The sequence below is a fragment of the Achroia grisella genome, unplaced genomic scaffold, assembly GCF_030625045.1.
Source record: "Achroia grisella isolate CSIRO2021 unplaced genomic scaffold, CSIRO_AGI_Agris_v1 utg1064, whole genome shotgun sequence".
Lineage (NCBI taxonomy): Eukaryota > Metazoa > Arthropoda > Insecta > Lepidoptera > Pyralidae > Achroia > Achroia grisella.
The window spans coordinates 458,976-482,910 of NW_026712568.1; the positions used below are offsets into that span (position 1 = coordinate 458,976).

General features: G+C 30.4%; 2 protein-coding genes across 3 annotated transcripts in view; one reads left to right on the forward strand and one right to left on the reverse strand.

The window, feature by feature from the left end:
• LOC131841911 (polypeptide N-acetylgalactosaminyltransferase 35A) overlaps nt 1-23,935 on the reverse strand; it is a 243,191-nt gene that overhangs the window by 117,246 nt on the left and 102,010 nt on the right. The window lies entirely within an intron of this gene.
• LOC131841900 (discoidin domain-containing receptor 2-like) overlaps nt 17,800-23,935 on the forward strand; it is an 86,397-nt gene continuing 80,261 nt past the window's right edge. The window contains exon 1 of the mRNA XM_059190276.1: nt 17,800-18,085. Coding sequence (XP_059046259.1) covers nt 17,800-18,085 — 286 coding nt within the window. The remainder of the gene's footprint in view (nt 18,086-23,935) is intronic.

Genomic DNA, 23,935 nt, shown 5'->3' on the forward strand with positions numbered 1-23,935 from the left:
TCGAGTCCTTTCTTAAACTGGGAAATGTCGTTCGAATCGGAAGATAATTTTCAGGAATTCGACGTAAAACTGACATTCTAAGATTTATAATGTTAAATAATATTGTTATTTAAAGATTAATAATTTAATGTAGGCATTAAAACATTCAGTCAACAAGTTCAAAACCTACTACTGCCAATAAAATTCATCACAATACCATACTTTATTTTGAATAATATTCAATTACTAATAATATTTTGTAAATAAATAAATATTTAAATAAATAAATAAATGTTTCTATCTATTAGGCGCATTTTTATTAAGTTTGTATTCCAAATAATTGAAACTACTAAACATAGAAAAACGTCTTTTAGTAAATTTAAATGTTTTCATTCGGGAACCGACATTTTTTTCTCTATCTGTGGGGTACAATCTTTTTGTACAAAGTGTTATGGGAGTGAAGTCCCAACTTGTGAGCATCTAACGGATATGTTATTTACACACTCTTTTAGCGTCCGTCACATCTCTTGTTGGCGGTTACAAACTTTCTGATGGTCTTTGCTAAGGTAACCGAAAAAGGTCTGACCCTCTGTGTAATTAAGGTCCCAATGCGTCAACTTTGCTGTGATGTGGGTACAAAAGCAAGTATACTAAGTACGCTAACTTTGGCCGCATAGAATCAACGTACAACAGATATCGAAATGGGAACACCTGTGATTAATTTCATGTTCAAACACTTACTATGAAAGTATAATAAATACAGCAAGCACGAGGCACATAAGTGGAAAGCAGCTTTTTAATTAATTAAATGGTATATTTCTATTACCTTTACTATTCCAAAAGATAAAAAGTCAATTTCCAATATCAATATTCACTTCTGAAGCTAGAATATTTTCCTATTCATATTATCGGTAAAAATATAAATAAAGAGGTACTCTGCATGGAGCAATTTGTAAATAAATAAAAATAACGAAGCTCTTCAAATTTCTAATTTTTCTTCCTTATTTAAGTTCCTTTAAAGGTAGATTTTTTAAAACTGTTCAAACAATTTATTTTATTACTGGAAGGCAACGTCGTGTTGTGTATACAATTTAATTTATTTACAAACAGTTATTACTATACAAATATTTGCACAAACGTGAAGTATTTTTCACATTAACTAAATTGCATAATGAAATGACTAATGCTAGATATATTTTATAATATTAAAATTAATTAGAAGTTAGAACCGAAAGACTTTGTATAAACCCATCTGCAATGGTGTATACGTCTGTTTCACTTTTTCTGTCTTACAATAGATTGTTTTACAGGTTGTATTTCTTTTCATATAATGAAATGTGACAATGAATTTGCTTGGTACGAAATACAATTACCTGAGAAATTATAACCACATAACATGTATTATATTTTATCTACGTTAGAGAGAATTTTGTAGTGTCCATGGCACTGTATTCATATTTATTAGCAAAGAATACATATATGTAGACATCACTTTCTATTCGGTGAGCCATCAGTATACCTTTGACGTAATATGAAAAAAACAGAATTTTGTTAATAGATTTTTTGCAATATTCGCAATATATATTATATAAGTTTGATAGAGTTTTGTTATAGATTTATAAATTCACTTTGAAAGGGCAGGAAATCGGCTCAGCAACGGATTGAAGTGAACAAATCGCCTTATTCATAGCATTTAAATATATTAACTTTATCTAGTTACATGAATAAACATATACTGAAATGTAGTAGATATGCACACTCGTACTAAGTACTGATACTCATATTTTAATGGAAATAGAATTTATCATTGCAGTCCAGTATATTATATTATATAAGAAAGAATATACACCGAGTTGAGGTCTCCTACCTTAATGGAGATAAACGCTTTAATTCAAACGCATAATTGAAAAACGATTAAATAAAATAAAATCGTCTACTGAAAATGTCACAATGTACCTCCAACACTGGTCATCTGTATACAAAGTTCTTTAGAATGAAATAAATAATTTGAATATCGTAGTTCATTATTTCAGAATATTCAATTTACTTAGTGTATATAGTAGTACTTGCGTAACTTCTCGAGGACCGTAGTACGGCGCCGTCAAAGGACGTTCCAACATATTGCAATTGCTATAACTAGTCAAGTTTGCCTCTTGATGCACCTGTGGTACCAACTATCACTAAGGATATTAGATCGTTCAATCAAATGTTCAATCAAATAGTTGAATATTTATTACATAGACATAGACATATCTATTTGTACCCGCAAATTGTTCACATTATAATCTATGAGTTATGCTATACAAAAATAGTATAATTTCCACCAACAGTTTAATGTCATCGTGAAATAAAAATGTCAATGTTTTACAAATGTTCACTTCTATAAATTATATTTATTCAATTTTTTCCTTTACATTTTCTTGTTTCCAGTCGAATAAAGAAAGAAAAGTTATTTTTTGATCCAGTTCTTTTTAATATAACCGTATTTGATACCACTATCATAAAACAGACTAAATTCTTTAATTAAACATTTCATTACAGCTAATCTATAAAATGAAACCAAGTTATTATTTTTAATTATTGAAAACATTGTTAATTAAGACGAGAAATGGTTTTTTCTTCATATTCTTTATAACGCTCGTGGAATAGGCTTTGAAGTTCCTTTTCAGTTAATTACGTTTCCCGCTGAGATGAAACGCACCTGAAACATTTTTCGTGCCCCCCGGGGGACCTATTGATCAGAGTGAATATACCCACCTGTACATTAGGAATTCAACTCCCTTTATTAAAGGCACTGGGAACTAATTACATCACCATCTAATAAATCTTGAACCAATGGACTAGAGGTACGATCGATTTCCTATTGTATGTGTATGCCTCGGTTTTTAAGCCACTTATCAGGGATATTATCGAAGAAATAGATAACATGTCTATTTTTGTATACTAAACTAACTATAGAACGAAACTTTGTCTACTTACTATTCTGGTGACTGCCTATTCTAGTGGATTTATTATTAAATTACCAGTGCCAATCAAACTCGACTGTAAAGTAATATGAAATGGACTATAACATAGCTATTTTAGATTCTTGAAACCAATTTAGACCTCCACTGCTTCGCCTGCTGACTTTTGACAGGCGAACTTTTGAGAGAAACGGGATTCAATTGAAATCGTATTGAATTTACAATGTGGTTGTATATATGTATGTATATAGTTGTTTATTGTTTATTATGCTTATGCTACGGTGTAAGTGTTTTTATTTTCTACCTAGTACTACCTAGACAATTCCACGAATTGACTCATTCTTCAATTCAAAATACTACATAATTGTTTATTCTCAAATAAGACTATATGTTGACAACTAAAATAATTGCATTCCATATTTTATAGTATATGAAATGCAATAATTGTATTTTTTATTTACGTTTCTGTAATGTATGGAATTAAATTGATCGTATGAAAGAAAACTCTTTCAATTCCACCTGCACACTATTTGCATTCCGTAAAAAATAGTCTATACATTAAACAATGAAAAAAAATATTGGAGCAACAGAGCGTTGTTCGACGCTTCCGTTTAAAGGTTCCGTACCCCAGTGCAGAAGGAACCCTATTAGTCTCGCTAGCGTCTACGTCCGCCCCTTCGTGTGTGAAGCTACATCTTTTGATCAAATAAAATATTTGTATTATAGGGAAAAAATAAAATATTATCAATATTTCTCCTAGCAACACAGACAGCCTTACCTTGGCTATTAGATACCTACCAATAATTTGAAATCATAAAAAATATACATTGTAATGAAACTCAGTGAGTAACAGAAGAAATAAAAAATACTTACTACCGTATATAAAAATTTAAAGCAGATCCCAATTAATTGAAATAATCCTATTTTACTAATCTCATTATTGTTTCTATTCTTATTTCCTTCATTAAAAATACACGTGGCATTAGGAGTTCGCGCAGTACTAGATATACCTTGTAAATTATTTAACAGTAATATTCGTACAAGTTGCATGGATATAAAATATGCCAATACCCTAATAACGTATTCTGTTTCAGCAATATCGAAATATAAAGGTACATTACTAACTGAGGGGTAGGTAGGAAGTTGTAAGTACTTATGTATTATGCTATTACGCCCCCTTTTATGAAAGCTAATGGACTTGCACTAATTGGTGTGAGGCTTCCTATTGCATCACAAGGGTCTTAACAAAGTAGTACCGGATGACGCTTTCCCATTTTTTATGGTGGTACCAAAATCACGAACTAAATTTATTCTTCAAAGATAATTTGAGATTTTCTAACAAAACAAAAAATATTGAATAATACTCCTTCTTTTAAATAATACTACATACATGTTTAGAAATCAACTTTGTAGGTGGCAATGTAAAGGGTATTGACTCATACATAACAGCATGTTACAGAAAATATTCTAAGAATAAATGCTTCATTTTTATTAATAAGTATAGAAACTGGTAGAGAAATGTCTACTTGTAATGTTGGATTCAGTGGTATTAGTTTTAACTTACAAGATATACATATTATTGATAATGTAGTATCGAACAACCTATCATATTTGATGTGCATTATTTTATTTTTGTGAAGAATACGTTATTATCTAGTACGCCATAATGGGACATCTATTATGGCAATGGATGTCCCATTATGACGTACTAGATAACAACGTATTCCATACTTCTATAGCCCATACAATTTATGTTTATAGTATTTATATAATTATATATCCTGATAACTCTATTTTCAATTAACAGTAATTATAAATCTTAATAAAACAATTCATTTTTCTAAACTACATGTTACAATGTATCGGTACAATTCGAATTACACAGTGCGATGCGATATACAGCGATTTTTCCAAGCATTCGTAGCATATGTGGCTTGCATCTGTGCAGTATTAAACTATCCTGTTTTGCATATAAATACGTTACAGATTATCATTGCAATTTAAACTTTACATTGCCCTAGTATCGATTTATCACTACGCGTGTGATCGAGACAGTTTATTTTTAATTCCTCAAAGTTACAAATTGCCAAATGAGGAATGTCAAATATTTTTTGCATAAACTTATACAACTTGTTATATATTAATTTGCAAACACTGTAACAATTTACATACTGTGCTATTATTATTAAATCTGTTTTAGAAATACTGTTACAAAACTGATTCTTAAACAAAACATTAAATAAATATTGTAATCACAATATTTATTTAATGTTTGTTCCGAAATTATGAAAAAATTAAGAGAAAAGAATTAAGTTGCACTCACAGCCTAAAAAGACAGTATTGAGATATCAATATAAATACTTTTCCCTCGACATTTTACAATCGATCTTATCTAGTAAACAGTGGATCTTTGACCACAGATTATTAGCGTTGAATGTCAGTTCTGCTAGCTATGTAGCCGGCCCACAGAGGCAATTGGTAAGCCAAATATTGGACTGCATTTCAATAAACGGGTTGAAATGTAATATGCAAACACAAATGTTAGGTTCACAATGGCGATAAACGTCACATGGAGAATGTATTAGCTATTTAAAGTTTGGTATGCGAATGTCTGTTTTCCTCTTATTGCGTAGAAGCTCTATGTGAGGCTATGGTACAGTTATCAATCATTTTCGCTATTCAATCGACTAAAATACATTTTCTGTATCAGGGATGCCAGCTAACAGATTGTTTTTGCTACATCCTACTATCTAATATACATAAATTGTGAGGGGGAATACTTTTGAATGACGTCCTACGGCGCATAAAGTGATTGATTAGTTTCACTATCCTGGTGGACTTTTCAACGTTTTCTTGTACGCATATACAAGAATAAGACAATATTGCAATGTTTTGTGGCTAAATATAGCCAATCCAGCAAAAAAATTTGCAATTCGTTGTGTCTTATATAATAATAGTTTGCCTAATTATCATTTTAAACAATTATTTATGACTAATACTTTCTCAATTTTGTTTTAAACTTTCTTTAAACTGACTTCAATAATTATATATTATGGAATAATGTGGTAAGTATCGAAATAACATTGATATAGCCATAAATTAAGAAAAAGAAATAAATATACACAATCCCAAATTTAAGTATACCTGTTTAATAAAAATCAAATCAAATTTAAAAAACTGGTTCAACTGTTATTAGCATAAAATATGTATTTATTTAATTGTACCTGCAAATATAACGAAATGTGTTAATTGAGTTATCAGACTGTCACTATATTGCTGAAAGATTTTAAAATGTGCATATTGGTGGAAATATTAATAAGAGCTTTTTACATTCCGTTATTTCCCCAAAATAGAATTATGAAAAACCAACTATAAATATTGGAAATACCAAAGAGTAGAGAGCAGTCAAAATTATGAAATGAATATCATATTTGTAATTATCATCTCACCGCTATGGAAATTACCATGTGATGTGGTATTCACTATTATGGCGACAAAATTTCAAAAACATCAATAAGTAACAACGTTGAAATATGGTTGTGTAATGTAATAAGCGTTGGAACAACATTGAAACGCTGTGTTGCATCGTACATGGTCGTTACCAATTTTACGTTGGCAACTCTATGCCAGGAGTCTACCGGCAACTGTTGCAAGAAAACTCGTTTCATAAAATGCTTTACGTCTCACTTTATTGTTATACTTCCTACTTGAAATAACATTATACATAGTGTATGAAGTTTTGTGAACTCAAAAATATTACTTGCAGGCGTACATTCAGTTCAGTACAGGATACGTATAAACAATTACATTTATATTGTTATGATAACTGTGATTGTTATTAGAGTAACGTTTTCGTAACACAGTTAACAATTATTATTTGCTGCATAGAAATACTGAAACTGCAATGAAATAGTTGCATTTTAACAATTTTAAATAATAATACTAAATATATAATTAACTATTTTACATATCCAAATAAATGATTATACAATAATACTATTATGCTAAATATACATTTCAGATGTCACTAAACAATAATCTTTTTTGCGATGAAGTATCTTATCTTTATATCAATTTTTTGTGTCTGCAGTCGTATTTTATTACATAATAAAACTAGCTACTCGCCCCGGCTTCGCCTGGGTGTACATGTATTATACAGAAAAATCTTCCTCTTGAATCACTCTATCTATACTATTAAAACCCCTTCAAAATCCGTTGCGTAGTTTTAAAGATTTAAGCATACATAGTGACAGATAGTGACAACGACTATATTTTATACTATTCTATTCTGTTTTCGTAATAAACGCTCCTTACATCTGACATTCAGTGACAGTGTATATCTTAGGTGACACATTAAACTAATATGTAACTATTCACCGTAGCCATGGAAGACCCTATATTATACAGGCAGCGAAACCCGAACGCCGGCAGAGGATTCATCTTCTTGGCTAGTCAAATAAGAAGGGAAGAAGCGAAGCATTTGTTACTAATCGGTGGTGTCAACTACGAGTATATAAGGGTCCGCTGCGTACCGCACCCCATGTCATGTTATACGATACGAAACGACGGTGGAAGGGAAATAAGTAATAAAATTACGTTGCACCTGACTCAAAAATCTGCCTGTACCTTGAATAATGGTAATTGATTTAGATACAAATTTAATTTTTTTATCCATTTATAACTGTACGTATCTGAATGGATTTCGATTTAGTACATAGTACGTCACCGAAAAAATTAGTTTAGATCTGATTAAAACTATTAAAATAATTTCTACTTCATTATCCCACACTGAAATCGTGAGATTCATTCAAATAATTTTGTTAGTCAATATCAGAAAAGTGAAAAATAAACAGGTGAATTTAAAAAATTTTAATCAATTTTTGTTGTTATTAGTTTTTATTCGAAAGGTAAAAATGTCTCTCTATCGCAGGCATAGACATTCTTAAAATAAACATTTCCTACAAATAGCAGAATGGAGTAAAAATTTACATAATTTATCAAAATATGTTATTAATATTAACTTCTTCACACGTGTCAGCGACATAACATTAATATATGTATAACCTATCATTCTCTAATATCTGAAGTGTACAATCAGAAATTACAGGGTATCAATACAAAGGAATGTTTGCCGCAATAGTCTTCTCTTTCCGCTGTATGTAAGCTGATCGAGAAATACAATCACAATAGACATAGTTATGTTATACTTACAATTGTTACATATTGCGGAGTTATCGAACAAATTGAGTAAACTCTGCGGGGTAGGCCCAGTAAAAAGTCATCTATTTAGGTTACATCTTTCACACTTATTTCAGCTGCCAAACAATGTTTGTAAGTTGCTGTTTTTTATATTATTTTTATCATATGTGTACGTGATTTTTCTAAAACCTAAAATTTTTTAGGAATAGTTTATTAAGTTTTAAAAGAAGTTGTGCACTGGCTAGGGAATTCTAACTAAATTTACGTGTTAAATGTAATCATCCATCCTAATACAATAATATCACGCTCAGATTGCTTTCGATCAAACTTCAGTTTGTCAATTAATGCAAATTAATAGAACTTTCGTGTAATTTAAGGCGCTAAATTTATCACAGACTTCGAATATCTATTTACGTAATATCTGTCCATAATAACATATTTAAAATAGACAGCTACGTAAGTGTATGTATATTTTAGTTAAACATTGGTAATTGTACAAATTCATATAGGTATACGATAAATTCTCATTACGTAAAAAAATAATCAATTATTACTATTTACTTGCTTGCTCTAAATACACGTACATGCGTATTATAATTTTTAACCATACCTAGAAGTAATAAAAAAAACCGTGAAAACTTAAAATTAACACATTTTGGGAAATCAATTTTAATGTTTTAAATATAAAGTTATTTCTAATTTATTATATTATCATGGTATTTGTAAGTAATAGTCAATAGATTTCAGTTGATCGAATCGAGTAGCTACATCACTGGTCTGTTCATATAAAAACCACTAATAAATATTTTAGACGACTATTGCATGTTGACGTAAGGCCGGGGTAACGAACCGCACTGTCCCATCTATGTTCCGAGATCCCGACCCTACAATAGAATAAAAATGTCTCTTTGAACTTCCCCTATTTTTGAAGAAGTTGCTGCATCAGATATTTCTGACACCCATTGCAAATATTCAAAATAGTAACGATAATATTAAAAAGCTAGGGGTTGCTTTGATAAAATATTTGCGTAGCCAAAGTGCCATGTTGCTAAGATATGACTTAATGAATGTTAAAATGTTTTTCACTTTTAAATTTATGAATTACTACATTGTTCAAGTACATGTGACAACTTTATATTGAGCTTAGAATGAATAAAACTATACTGTTTTCTTATTTAAAAATATAAATAACACAAAAAGTCCGCTCTTGCAACCTAATAAACAATTGGAAATACGCTAAATATAACATAGGTACTCGTAAATATGTATGCACTAATGTATATATAATATATTATAATATAATACATTTTTAAAATAAAAATAAAATTTCTACTTTAATTAGGCTAGTCCTAATTAAAGTAGAAATTTTTCATGGATGAATTGATCATGGAATAGATAGTAAGTTTTAATTTTAGACATACTATAAATTAAATGGGATCGAATTCTTATTATATATATAAATTGATATGTAATATGTAAATTGATTAAACAATTTGTGCCTATATAATAGAAAGCATCGCATAATAATAATAATAGTCTCAAAAAGTTTACACCTAATTCAAAATACAATTCAACAAAATATCTAAAACTCCCTGTCATTGAACAATCTGGATAAAATATGTCGAAGCATTCAAACCTATATACTGCGACATATAGAATAGTTTACAGGGAAAAGCATACTAATCAGGTAAAACACCACATTGTACATACATTACAGAAGTTTCTCTTTCGATCCTAGGCTAGATCTAATAACCTCACCGCCCCCGTAATCTAGAAGCGTCACCAATGTCACCATTTGCATTTTATTGCTAAAGTTTCTGGCCGCAGAACGCCTATTTTTATGGTAAACTTATTCAAATGCACGCCGACGTCATAAATCGGATAAAGGGGTAGACCGGCACGGCAGGCACCGAAAAAGTTTGGGACACCATTTTGTGAGCACCTATAAGTGAACGCTATGTTTTTCATTTGAAATCTTTATCATATGATAGGAAATCCAAGAACATCATTCATAGATACTTAAATACGCCTAGCAATTCCTATGGGTTATTGAGATGGTAAAATACTGTTTATTATCAGCAGCGGCAGGTCAAGCTTGGTAATAAACAGAGATTGTCCTCAAAATGACGATTTATAATAAAAAAGGTTAAATTATATTTATTTGGCAAATTAAATTGCAAAGTTCAACGTGTGATAAAAATCTATTAAGTACTTAGATACTTGCAAAACTTCGCAATTAACAACCAAGTAATTTTGTATTCGCGTGACAAAAGTCCTACTTAATTTTTTCATGGCAAAACAAACGGTAATTTCTCCGAAATTATGTATCGCTGATTCAAAAATACTCTAATAACAATAGTCACGAATTCATGAAATACTGTATTTTCGTAATTTTGAAATGCTAACAGCCATGCCGTGACAAACGAGAAACAATAATCAAAATGGAACTTTGATAATTAAATTCCATATTCAAATCAGTTTACCATAAAGAACAAAGTATTCATTTAAAGAGGTTGTGACTGTTGAGAACATATCAAAACAAAACACACATAAAGGAAATATATAATAAAATATAACACAATTATATGAAATCCTCATTAAAACACAATACTTTAACATTGTTATTATAGTTATTCATCGCACAATACTAGTTTCTCAAATAATAGGTCCCAGCTGCAAAATTTTAAGGAATCCTCGCTTCGTATAGTGAGGGTCGCCCTCTCCATCATTTACCTGTACCACAGATATGACTACGTACCCGTACAATGTTACTCGAGTTACAATACAATGTTACCATTCCTCCATTAGACTGATGTTACCGTTTATAACAAGTCACTGATTTGTCTAATTATATCAATTGCTCTACTACTACTAATTATATACTGTAGGACTCTAAGCCATATGAATAGGTTTGTAAATAAACTTAATATATAAAGATAAACGCATGCATCAAACCACTCATTTATTTGTGTTTAATTGAAAACATTAAATGATATAATATAGTAGTTTTAATTAATAATTCACTTATTTTCATCTGCACAATGATATTGCCATAAAATACAAAATATTTTAGAAGCAATAAGATCAAATTCTCAGTTTGTACCTCAATTCGTACAAACAAATGTCGACGGAAGAAGAAAGTGAAGATCGCTGCGAAAAATTACTGAGTTGTCGGTAGATTCCTCCAGAAATTTATCCAGTGATAGATATCTTTTATGTTTAACAAAAGGCAAATGGAATGCGATTCGATTTTTGTTGTTATATTTTTCAGTAGTTATGGGCGTATTTTTGTAGACATCATCTATTAATGGTAATCAAACGACAACAATACATAGATCATACGACATTAACTATCATTTATTAATAATAAAATAGTACGTACACTTAGCTTACTTAAAAAAATTCCACGTCTGTGGGTGTATTTTTAGTATATATACTGCCGAAGTAAGTACTTCTCAGTTGCAGGGCTATGTGGTGGGGCGAAATTTAACAACGAATATGAAACGGTGAAATTTTCATCTTAATTATTCGAGTCATCTTTACGTGAAACCTTACCACCAAAAAACAGATAGTCATTGTGAGAGAAAGGATTGCATTAAAATTATGCAGGTAAACATATTTAAGCAAAAACGGTGGTATTTAGGAAGATGCTGTATTTAATATGTATAGAAGGAAAAGTAGATAAAATAAGAAATACATTTATTACGTTTTTCTCTATAAAATAATAAAATATAAAATCGTACCACATTTTTGTATTCACGATTTTGTATTATATAATATAATAAAAATGATTCTTAGTTAGCCAGTGAGAAAAATTTCTAGATCAATGTGTTTATTAAATAAAGTCGGCCTCGGTGGTCTAGCGGTCTAACACACCGCTTTACGTCCGATGGTCGCGGGTTCGATTCCTCGCACGGCACAAACATTTGTATTCATGAGTATGATTGTTTGTGTCGGTCTGGGTGTTTTCTATGTATATTAAGTATGTATTTACGAAAAAAAAAAAATATCTATGTATTTGTATCAGTTGTCTAGTACCCATAACACAAGCTTTAGCTAGCTTAACTTGGGTCTAGATGGTGCTGTGTGAATTGTCCTGAGATTATTATTATTATTATTATTATTATTATTATTATTAAAGTATTTACCTCAGCGGAGTAAGTTGAAATAGTTAGATTTAGAGACTGGAGTACATGTACCAGTATGTCACTATGAGAAATATACTTCTCCAGTTTTCCTTTTTATTTACTGGTGTATAAAGTTTTCTTTATCTACTAATAAAAAATAATGATTAACAATAATAAAATCTACCTATTAAACAGAAAAGCTTAAGTAACTAATTATAATCTCTTTGTATAATGTTATTTCACATAAATTGCCACTATAACATTAAGCTAGTAAACCAAGTTATATGATTTCAATACGTCATAAAATCTCATTAAAATTCAGCATAGTTATTTTTACCTCCTGCATTTTTAATCAGGAGATAAGAATTTGAAGTGAACTCATTCCATGGTACATTATATAAGAAAAGCTACCGATTTCCTACGACTGAATGAAAATCAATTTCCTACTGTTGGTGAAATGGGAAAAATGAGAAAATTCATTTATCGACCACCTGCGAACCGCTGCTCGATCAAGCGGAGACCAGTACAATGGAGGCCATACTTTAATCTTAAAAGAGCCTTTAAAATGCCTCGTCAGATATTACCACGGGTACAGGTATGCTGCTTCCTTATTGATATCTTCCACCACAGAACATAAACCATTCAAAGTAATATTACTAGAAGTTGATTCAAATTATATTAAGATAAAATAGTTGAAAATAATGTGACTAATTGAATTAAAAACCTCATACTTTTTGAAGACGATAATTATAGTACTCTTATGCATTATTTATTAATGAATTAAAATGTAACTTACAGTACTTGTAGTACTTTCTGATGTAATTTCCTTGCGTATTTAATAGCTCGTTTTTAATTAAAGAGTGTTCGATTTCCATTCATTCATAACAACAAATTTCAATTAGACCTAATCGTTATATAAAAGCAGGGAAATTCAGGACACATTTGCTTACTCGCATAGTATACTCACGTACTCATACAATGTTATGACTGAGCCATATACTATGCAATATGTCATCCGGGAAAGGACCCGAGTATTTCATGGAGTGCCGGTTAATACAACTCCGTATTGCTTATTACACTAAGTGCCCATAAATTTTCTTTCGCTAGTTGGAATTTACAGCACGTTATATAAAATACTTTTTTCGATACACCGTTGTGTTTGAATTCTTTAATATATATTACAATATATATACCGATTCACTATAAAATAACTTGATGTAAACAGTTGGTATTTATTAAATAATATCTTTAATTAATATTTTTCAGTTTGTAAGACGTAGCTTGAAGAATTTCATTCTCTAGAGGTTTAGAGATGCGAGGAGAGGACCGTTCTCCAGAAGTAGCAAACTAATTAGACTATTTAAACTAGTTAAAGAAGAATGTATGTTCTGACTTCTTTTTTATACTACGATAGTTACCATGAAGCATACCGCCCGTCTGATGGTACATTGTGATCGGACACCTGACATCAAAGGTGTCATTTGCACGTTGTACACAATTTAGAATACAATGACTTAAATCTCGTAATTGTAATTTATATATTGGATATTAAATATGGGAGTGGAAAGAAGTAGTTTATTATAGCAGCATTATTTCACACTGTACAATAAACATTAAACACTAATCAGTTTCAACAAAAAAATTGATTTACTGCTTTTAAGTAAAATGTCTGTAATTTTTTCTAAAATTTATTGCCCTGCCCTAAATGTAAATAAAATAACTAATTCTATATTGTGACTAAGTTATTAAGAACAAGACTTAACACTCATCTTTTTATGTTTGCATATGAATTGTCTTTTATATATACCATATCTTCTCAACTCTTTCAACTTCATTATAAGTCAAAACATAACAAATGCATAGGGTTTAGTAGATATTTAAATAAGAATTCTATTTTAGTTCATGTTCTTAGCTAGATTATGAGTGACAGAGCGATATATTGTGAGACGACTATAAACTGTCAAAAGTTTCTCGAATCTCGCTGCTTGCGTTGGCAAACTATAGACATCATGGAGGTTATAACTGTCAAAGTTATTATTGCTACGTTTCTGTTACAAAACGGCCCGGTTCACTCACAACTGCTGGTTTATTCAATGACAAAATGAATTTAATTAAAGTTAGCTCGACATTGATCTCACAAACGGTACCCAATCGCGAATGTCAGAATCGTTAATTGAAGAACTTTTTGGCTACAAAAATGTTTTGAAAATATAATTTTATTTTTTGGAGACGAATTATTATTGGTTGATGAAATGGTATAACTTGTGGAAACGCAATATTCTATGAAAAACAAAAATGTTTTGAATATTATCTACCAATTTTTTCTACATTTCTATTCTGTTAATTTATATCTACTTTTGAAATTAAACCAGAGTAATATTATTGATTGTCATTCGTTCTACAAGATAGAAGAGGAAACAGTAATCAGTGACAAATATTTTACTGCCTTGCTTCTCCAAGGTAATAGGACGGTTGTTTTCCAACGATGTCATATAATCATACAATGCCCATAACACTATGTTTGTGCATAGGTTGTATATAACAAGTAATTACTGTAACGTCAATGTTACTATTATGTAGGAAGCACTAAGGTACCTTGCCTTTTGTAAAGATATTAAATATGAAAATAATAGGTACCTACTTATAAAAGTAAAGTGAAAAATTACGTTTTATGCCCTAAACATTTTTGGTGGATACCATCCATCGGAAAGTTTTAAATAAGACTTAAAATAAAGGTAAGCGAGACTTGGAAACATAATCGAAGTGAACTAGAACTACGGAGGCGATTCTCGTGGGATTCTGGTGAATGTATTCCATCCAGCTCTTTGCCAATGCTACTTTTGTTATGTAGATGTTTATTTGACGCGACTGCTTTGTACTTTTTTTTAATAATTTTCGATCGTTATCATAATAATGCATTTAATCTTTTAGCGAAACACCTCGGCATTGAATGGATGTCCAGTACATAAACAATATGAACGTTCTAAAAAAAAGGTGACAGTATGAATATACTTTGGCCGGTTTGAAATTAAAAATAAGTTAGACGATAAAAACGACTTTGCTTTATTTGTTACGATAACATCTCATATTAATTTTACACTATTTAGTATGTAGGTAATATGTAGAGAGAGCCGGGATGTCTTCATCAACTGTTGTCGTGAACTAATAAAGGATAGGATAAAAATATAATTTGCGATAAATCCTTACTGTTTACTTAAAAACTTAAAATTGACAATATACTAAAATATGCCTATATGGCCTAGATATAAATGACGTGTCATTAGTTATAATTATTGATTATTCTTTTTTATACACATAAATATAGAAATAATGCTCCAACAAGCGATGCTTTTAATTTTGATGGATGAGGTTATTGACCTATCTATCCATAGATTTGAGCTTTATTATCAAATTTTATACGGCCTTACAGCAAAATTCCATTTGGCCGGCCGACTAAATGAATTCCACAAACGATTTACGGTAGCTCTTTGAACCATGAAACATTTACAAAATTAAGAAGGTGACGTTATGGTATAAGGAATATATGTATATGCTCATCTGGAATTTCAAATGACTATGTTTAGACGTTAGATAATATGTAGATTTATAAATCGAGGATGGGTTACGTGGTCTAAGATGTTAAATCATAATAAGAAAAAAATATTATGAGAGAGAATAAGAAAAAAATATTACATAGAACAGCACTATCGCCAACATTCTACAACGTTCTTCAACTATGATCATTATTCTATTTATTTTTTATTCTTTCATTGAGTTTTATTAATAACAAATGAGGGAAAATACTATATATGAATATATAAATTCACACGCTAGATCCAAATTTCAGTGCCTTGTTTTATATGTAACCCATGTGCAATCTACAAATTATTTAATATACATTGTTATTATCAAATAACAGAAAAGTATACCAATATAAATTCCTCATGTATCTTAGACCATTAGTATTGGCATAGAATAAATATTACTAACAACCTGCTTCTGTAGGATGCTTTATAATTAATTTATGATTATTATGATTTATTATTTTGTTACAGTAGTGAATACAATAAACAATATACAAATACAAAAAACGGAACTGTTTAACATCGATATACCTACAATAAGGTTACAATATTTCCTCCATCCTAATACAGGTCTCAGTTTTTGGTCACTCAAAGTACGTAGAAAAGGGACCAAACCGGCGTTTCCCTTTACCTTCGTGTCATAAAACACCAGAATAACAGCGGTGCAGAATGTTACAATCAAGTTTCATTGAGATACAGACCTTTTTTGTTGGCGAAACATTTGTATTTTGTATTGCGCAGGTGTCCCAACCTTTTGATTTTCTAGTTGATTCTAGCTGTCTATCGCTATGTTAGAGAATTATGGACTTAACGAATAAAAAATATAAAATCCGCATATCGTACAATACCATGAAAAAAACATAATAATACGAGTACATAGTGTTAATTGTGTTTTAATTTTATTTAGTTACATTTCTTCATTCTCTTGTGAAACAACTCAGAGAGCTTAATAAATTATTGACTTGATGGAAAGTAGAGACAATTATATTTTATAATATAAATACATAATTTAATATACACCCCTGTGTATATTAAATTATATATTTCGATCGTTTATATATACCGACCTAAATACTAATAAAATCAGTATGTAAGTCATCACTTCATATATATAATAAGTATATATGTCAGTTGTTCGTTTCGTAAAGACGTTCAAGTTGAATACAGTAATATCTCTTATTAAATCTTAATCAAAGTCAATCAGAGAAAAAGCCACAGATTTCATAATCATGAAAATAAGATAGCAGATATGGATTTCTTAACTTCGGATCCCGGTGGAGTAATCGTTTAGAACTTTCCTTTGCCGATGCGTCCCATCAGTACATACATACTCTGAGGAGTAAATGATAAATAAATGGTTACTGGAGCCTCCAAATAGGTTGGTCCACGAATGAGAATAGGCTATACCTATTGACTAATCAGTAGTTTTAATCTTTTTGTTAGTGAATCGAAAATGACTGTATAGTGGACATAGTACATAAATTCATTATTACCAGTTATAAATATCATGCAACATCTACTACTCAATTTATTTACAGATATACCAAACAATTTTATAAAGTATTTAATACTATAGTTAATTGGTAATATAAAAATATAATTAATGTTTGAGTAATCTTAATCTAATAGTATTTTGGCATAATTGTTATGCATTACCATTCCTAATAAATAATGTTTTATATCTCTATGTCTAGTTACTTACCTAAATAATCGAAACACCAAGATAAGCTACTTATTTATATCAAGAAAAAATATATGTATGCAAATTTTTTTCGGACTACTCGAATGCTGTTGGCCGCAGCTGGTCTTTACAAGTTTACCAGACGGTAGAGTGCGAGTGCAGATGGCACTCCAAACGCGCGGAAGGACTTATGGGGCGGCTGAAGGCCGATCTAGATTACTCACTTTTTACCAAACCTAATGAGTTTCATTCTTCCTACAGGTACCATGTGGCGATTGTGGCCACTGGTGATGCGGCTCGCCGCCGTATCACTGGTGGCACTTGTCCTTGCCGATTCTGGCACTGGCGGCGACACATCCGTTGCGGCACAACTGCCAGCATACAGCACCACGATAAGAACCACGGCCATGACGCGACGGCCAGAGCGCCGCCAGCGGAACCGGCGACGTACCACCACGACAACGACCACCATGGACCCAGAAGAAGAAGACGACCTGGACTTCACCACACCGATGACGACAACCACAGTGGATCCGCGCACATTCGATCACAGTGAGTATTTATTACACTAAATGTATATTGTACTAGCTGAATGAAACGGTGTTTTGCTATATACTTAAATTAAGATCTTTATTAAAAAATAGGGGTTGGTATTAGAAGGGTAAAAATTTAGACGAATAATTAATGCGACATTATAAAAAAATAACATTTTGTCAAAAAATAAAAGTGGTGCGCCCTTACCACTTAGGAGCCCTCGCCCTCTTAGTGAAAAATAAATAGTAGACGATTCTCAAACCTACTAAATATGCATATAAAATTTTAATAAAAAACAGTTAACCGTTTCGGACCAACATTGTGACACCAGAATTCTATATATAAGATATCATCATATCATAATACCATGCTTTGACTGAAAAAATATGGAATAATACGTATATACATACAAGCAATTTAATGTATGTTAAAGTTTTTTTCTTAATGAACTATTAGAAGGCTATTTCATTATATACAGCCCTCTTTGAATTATCTTTTGTTAAAAAATTTTTTTTAGATTATAATATTTTAGATCTTTTTCGTATGGCTTAATCCATAATCGCCATACTCGCAATAACTAAAATACTTTGTTGGTATACATACGTGTATAGCGCACCGTAGATAAATAGATACATATCCCGGGCTAATAGACTAAGTTGACAGTATAATTATTTATTGTATTATATTTTCAATACCAAAGTACTTTATAATAATTGTAATTATAGTTAGATTGTCGTTAATAATTCTACTTTAAATAGTGTACGTGCTCTAATTTTCTCTTATCGGCAAAAAGTCATCTAATATAACGGGGATAATTATCGTAATTATATTAATTATAAGCTCCCGAAATTTAGGCACTGTTATAAAAGGTCACGGGTTGCCTTTATAAAAAACTTAAAACAATGTTAGTACTAGGTCCTAATACTATGGAACTCAATTGCAATGATTTTGTGAAAATTAAAATTGAACATACTAACGATTTTTTACCTTATTACTGTATTGTAATACAAGGGTTTTTAGGTATTAATATCATCTAATTTAGTATGTAAAACTCATTAGCGAAACGTGTAGCCTAAATAACTTAACGGTTCAATTAATATAAGTTGAGTATTAGAACAATTATAAGATAGAATTTGCGATGTTAATTTTTGTCTAGAATTGCGATCAGGCCATTTTTTTACTATAATCCAATTTTTATCTTGATATGATACATATGGTGTGATATTTAATTAATAATGATAACATTCAGTCTCATTTTGGGCACTTTAAATAATTTTGTAACGAAGAAAGTTAATATTTTTGTAGAATTTTTTTATGTTATACATAAATCACGTTGAACTTATCTCTCTCTCCTTTAAGGGTCTTTGCAGTTTTTTGAGTGCCTGTAGTCCTAAACACTTCCAATCTACCTTATTATACCGTCTTATTGTGAGGTATAAATCATGATATAATTAAGCGCTCGTTAACTCGCACGTGGCCACCTCATTAACAGATAACTTCTGAGCATAAAAAATATATAACTACCATATATTTTTGTTCAAAAATACTTATATAAATACTAGTTGTATCAGATTAATATAAAAATATATATAATAAGTACTAATGTAAGTACTTGTATTTAAAAGTGTATAACTAAGTCGCTAATAGTATCTTCAAGCTTAATATTACTTTCAGTGTATGTATTATTTAAACGAAAATATGATTTCGTTCAAGAAATTATATACTTACAATAGGTACATTGTAGCCGACAATATGACTGTATCAAGACTTGAGCAATAAAAATGCAACTGCAATATTATGATTTATATTTCAACACGTCGAAAGTCACAATGTTACGATATATTGCCTGCCAACGACACGTGGATATCGATATTGAGACGAGCAAGCACAAAATAAATACGATTTGACAGTACGAAGACAATACTCGAAGAAAACTGCCCTCAAGTCGTGCGAGCGATCCCGTAGCAATGTCGCATTGTCGCACCGTTTTCATTTTAAGGCGCATAGTTTGCCAAGGGGCCCCTCAAGGAATGCTAGGAGCCAGACGTGAGGGCATTCAAATTGTTTGTCGGCAAGTAACGGACGAACGTAATTTGAGAAAGTAACTCTCCGGTCATCGGCGGAATTCGCTGAGTTAGCGCGGAATGCGACAGTGTCGCTCGTGAGACGGAGTTTTAATTTCACTGAATTGAAGTTAATATACGATATACACGATTATATGTACATTTGTATTCTTATATTTTATTAAATGGTATTTGGTATTCATTAGGTACATCTAGACGTTATACATATGTCAAATATGTAATAACTAAGACCTACAGTTCGCTGTAATAATTATTGATTGTTTAAATTAATATTTCTATGTTAATGTATAACCCGCACTGGTTCAAACAAGTTTTATTGAATTAAATGAATAAATTATAAAAATGTTTTATCATTGGCTGTAACAAATCGTTCTCAAAGGCTAATCACTTTATCGTTTGAGAAGTTGGCAAAATAGTGTACTTAAGCCAAAGGAGATTATTTCTCAAAGTCCGGCTGTAACTCTTCGAGATGGCGGTCCCAAACCGAAACATAGTAAAATAAACCTATATAGAATGTGGATAAGAACTTTTAACCAAGTTTACTTATTGTTTACCAAAAGTTAATGTGATCACCAAACCAAAGGAGATAAAAGTATAAAGAAAAAATGAAAAATCGCTTTTCACGCCGGCCCATCTATCTAATAAACCTAATATTGGTTCGATACGCGCTCAAGAGGCGTGAAATGACGCCCCACTCACCGCCCTAGAGGGGGGTTATACTCACCAGTATATACAGACCCCTGTTCTTCTTTTAAAGTTGTAAGAAAAAACAATTCACTATACTGAACGTAACAGCCTTAAAGCTCTCGTCAATTGGTTAACGACAGTGCTCCCCACCTCGCGGTATGCAATTAAGAACTGATAAGGCGGAAACATTTCTTTTGTTAGATCGTATATTATATAATTGTAATTACCTTTTAGGGGTGCCAAATAGTTAATATATTTAATAAATGTCTGAACAATGTACACATAATTGTTAAATTATAAGATGGTATAATGTAAACCATAAATGAAACTTGAAATTTTGCTCATAACTATTCCCATGCCAATATAACTTAACGGGGTTTGGGAGGGTATGCCGCAGTCTTCTTATGTTCTTATGTTACTTATGAAACTGACTAATTGAATAGAAACTTAAGTGTGACAGGTTTTCGTACATCAGTCTTGTTTCTAATATCAAGGTGTAAAAAATAAGAAAACCTAAACACTATATAATAATTCAAACATGATTATTTGTTAAATTTGGCCAAGTTCGTTTATTATAGGTTTATATTGGTTATTTACACATTATCTGCTTTCCCATAGCTTATTAAATAGTATAAGATACATGAATATTTCAAATCATTCAAATCACGGTTTGCCAACAATTAATATTATTACTATCACTGTCGCTAATTTTATTATCGACAGACACATTTACTCATACATATTTTGAAATACACCCAAAGATTCACACATAAATACAAACACATACACTCACACATACGTCTAACAGAATAACACTGTAAAACTTCAGTTAGTTACCTACTCTACTAAAAATAGCAAATAAATCTTATTTCTACTTATGAAATGTTTACAAAAACATTATTTATATAATATTATGAACAATATAAATCCAATACGTTTCAAAACTTTAAGGATATATAAGTAGTAAAACAAGTAAGTAAGTAGTAAAACAAAAGGCATAGGTGTGTTGTTTTTATAATTTTCGGTAGTATTTCACTACTGCAAGAATGAAGAATAAAATATAAACAGGGTATATTTTTCTTATTACGTACTACAGTGTATAATAATTGACATAACCATCAATTCATTCCTAAAACGTGAAGAAGCATAATTGATTTAAAAACAAGAAAAATACACTAAAAATATAGGTACTAGAAACTGCCCTTAAACATGTCGTCAAATTTATTATAGAATCAGGTAATTTACTATAGACATATAGACATTCAATTTAAATCACCCATCACCGTGTATATATTTTTATTCTATGTTTAGATACTTTTGAAAATAATTATTCATTTCAGTTTGATAGAAACATCATCCTTATTACAGAAATATAGTCGGCGGCGGCACCCGATCTATTTGTCCGTCCAGAATAGAGTGAACTCACTGATAAGCTGAATACATTAATAATGTACTAAAAACCTTAGAGGCAATGTATTAACTGTAATGAAAAATGCAATAAAATTAATTATTTAAGTAATGCGTTCCTTTAAATACAGTAAATTTAACAATTACATTGAATTTAGCAATTTCTCTCTATATACAATAAGGCAAAATGTGTCTAAAATGGATAAATTACATATATAACAATAAAATGATTTGACTGAAGATTCACGATGTCAATATCTTTCAGATTATATAGTTTTAATATCATTATAAGTTCCATAATCCTCATACCATATTAAACGTTCTACAAATGGAACCATAAAATGCAATATATTTTGCTGATCATACTTAAATTCGACACAATGAATATTTTTAATAAACTTAATAATAAATTCCATTATTTTTACTAAAATTTAATGCAACATACATTAAATACATAAATTCACACGAATGCAATACTGAAAAACGATTTTTATATCATCCTTGGAACTACACAAATAGGCAAATTCTGGAAGAGTAACCAACGAGATTTATAAAATATTACTTATACTATGCCTCGAGAAAATATCAATAAAAAATACCACCATAATAATATATGCAATAATTACCACAATTTGTATAATAGTAAAAATTTTAACTGAGTTATAAATATCGTGAGTAATTTTAAATATATTTTATTTATATTGGACTACTTACTGGTTTTAGGACTGGTTTTTTCGGAATATAATGACACCCAACAAGACGTATGGTTGTACTATTCTAAACAAAGATATAAGAGTAAATATATCCTTTCAAAATTATCATAACTGTACTACAGTTATTCTATAATGGTACTAAAAGAGCAAAACTTGCAACTATTGTAGGATTAAGTTTAAATATTCCCAATACTATTTTATTAGTAGTACTGATACTTCCGAGACATCCCACTAGCATAAACATAGTACCGTTTTGATCATATTGTGGTCGTTATTATTCATTACTTTCAGTCGTTTTACCATTTTTCATCTGCACATAAGACTGCCACAGGCTGGACAAATAACGGTCGCAACCCATCTACGGGCGCTAATGCAAGTCGATTAAGGTCGTCAATATAAATAACCGTAGTGTACAATGATCTTAGAAAAATTCACTATATTTGTTTTCTGTAATTACTGAAGTATTACAGATTAGGAATTTTGTAAGCTTAGTTTTAGTATAGGTATATAATACGATTTCTAATAAACAAATACCTACATTTTAATTAAGTCAATGAGGATAATTGACACTTTATTGGTGATCATACTTTCTGTCCTTTTCACAACACTGACATGAATATTTTCCAAGAAACAATAAACCGGTTACAGGTTTATGTAACCTATAATACAATCAACAATTTTACTTGTTTATATATTATTCAATTTATATTCTGTTATAATTATCTTATCGTATATTTATAATTGTTTATCTATTAAATGTGATGTCTGCAAGTTAACATTTTCAATAATTTAAAACTAAACTCAACCAAATAAAGAATTACTATGTTAACCAAATTAGTACATAACTATGATATAAACGATTTCGATTAATAATTATTCGCTACTTTTGTATAATTAGATATAATTCCCGCTCTCTATTAATATATAATATACAAGTAAAAATATATAGCATATTAGCTTCAAAATGTAAACCGTCC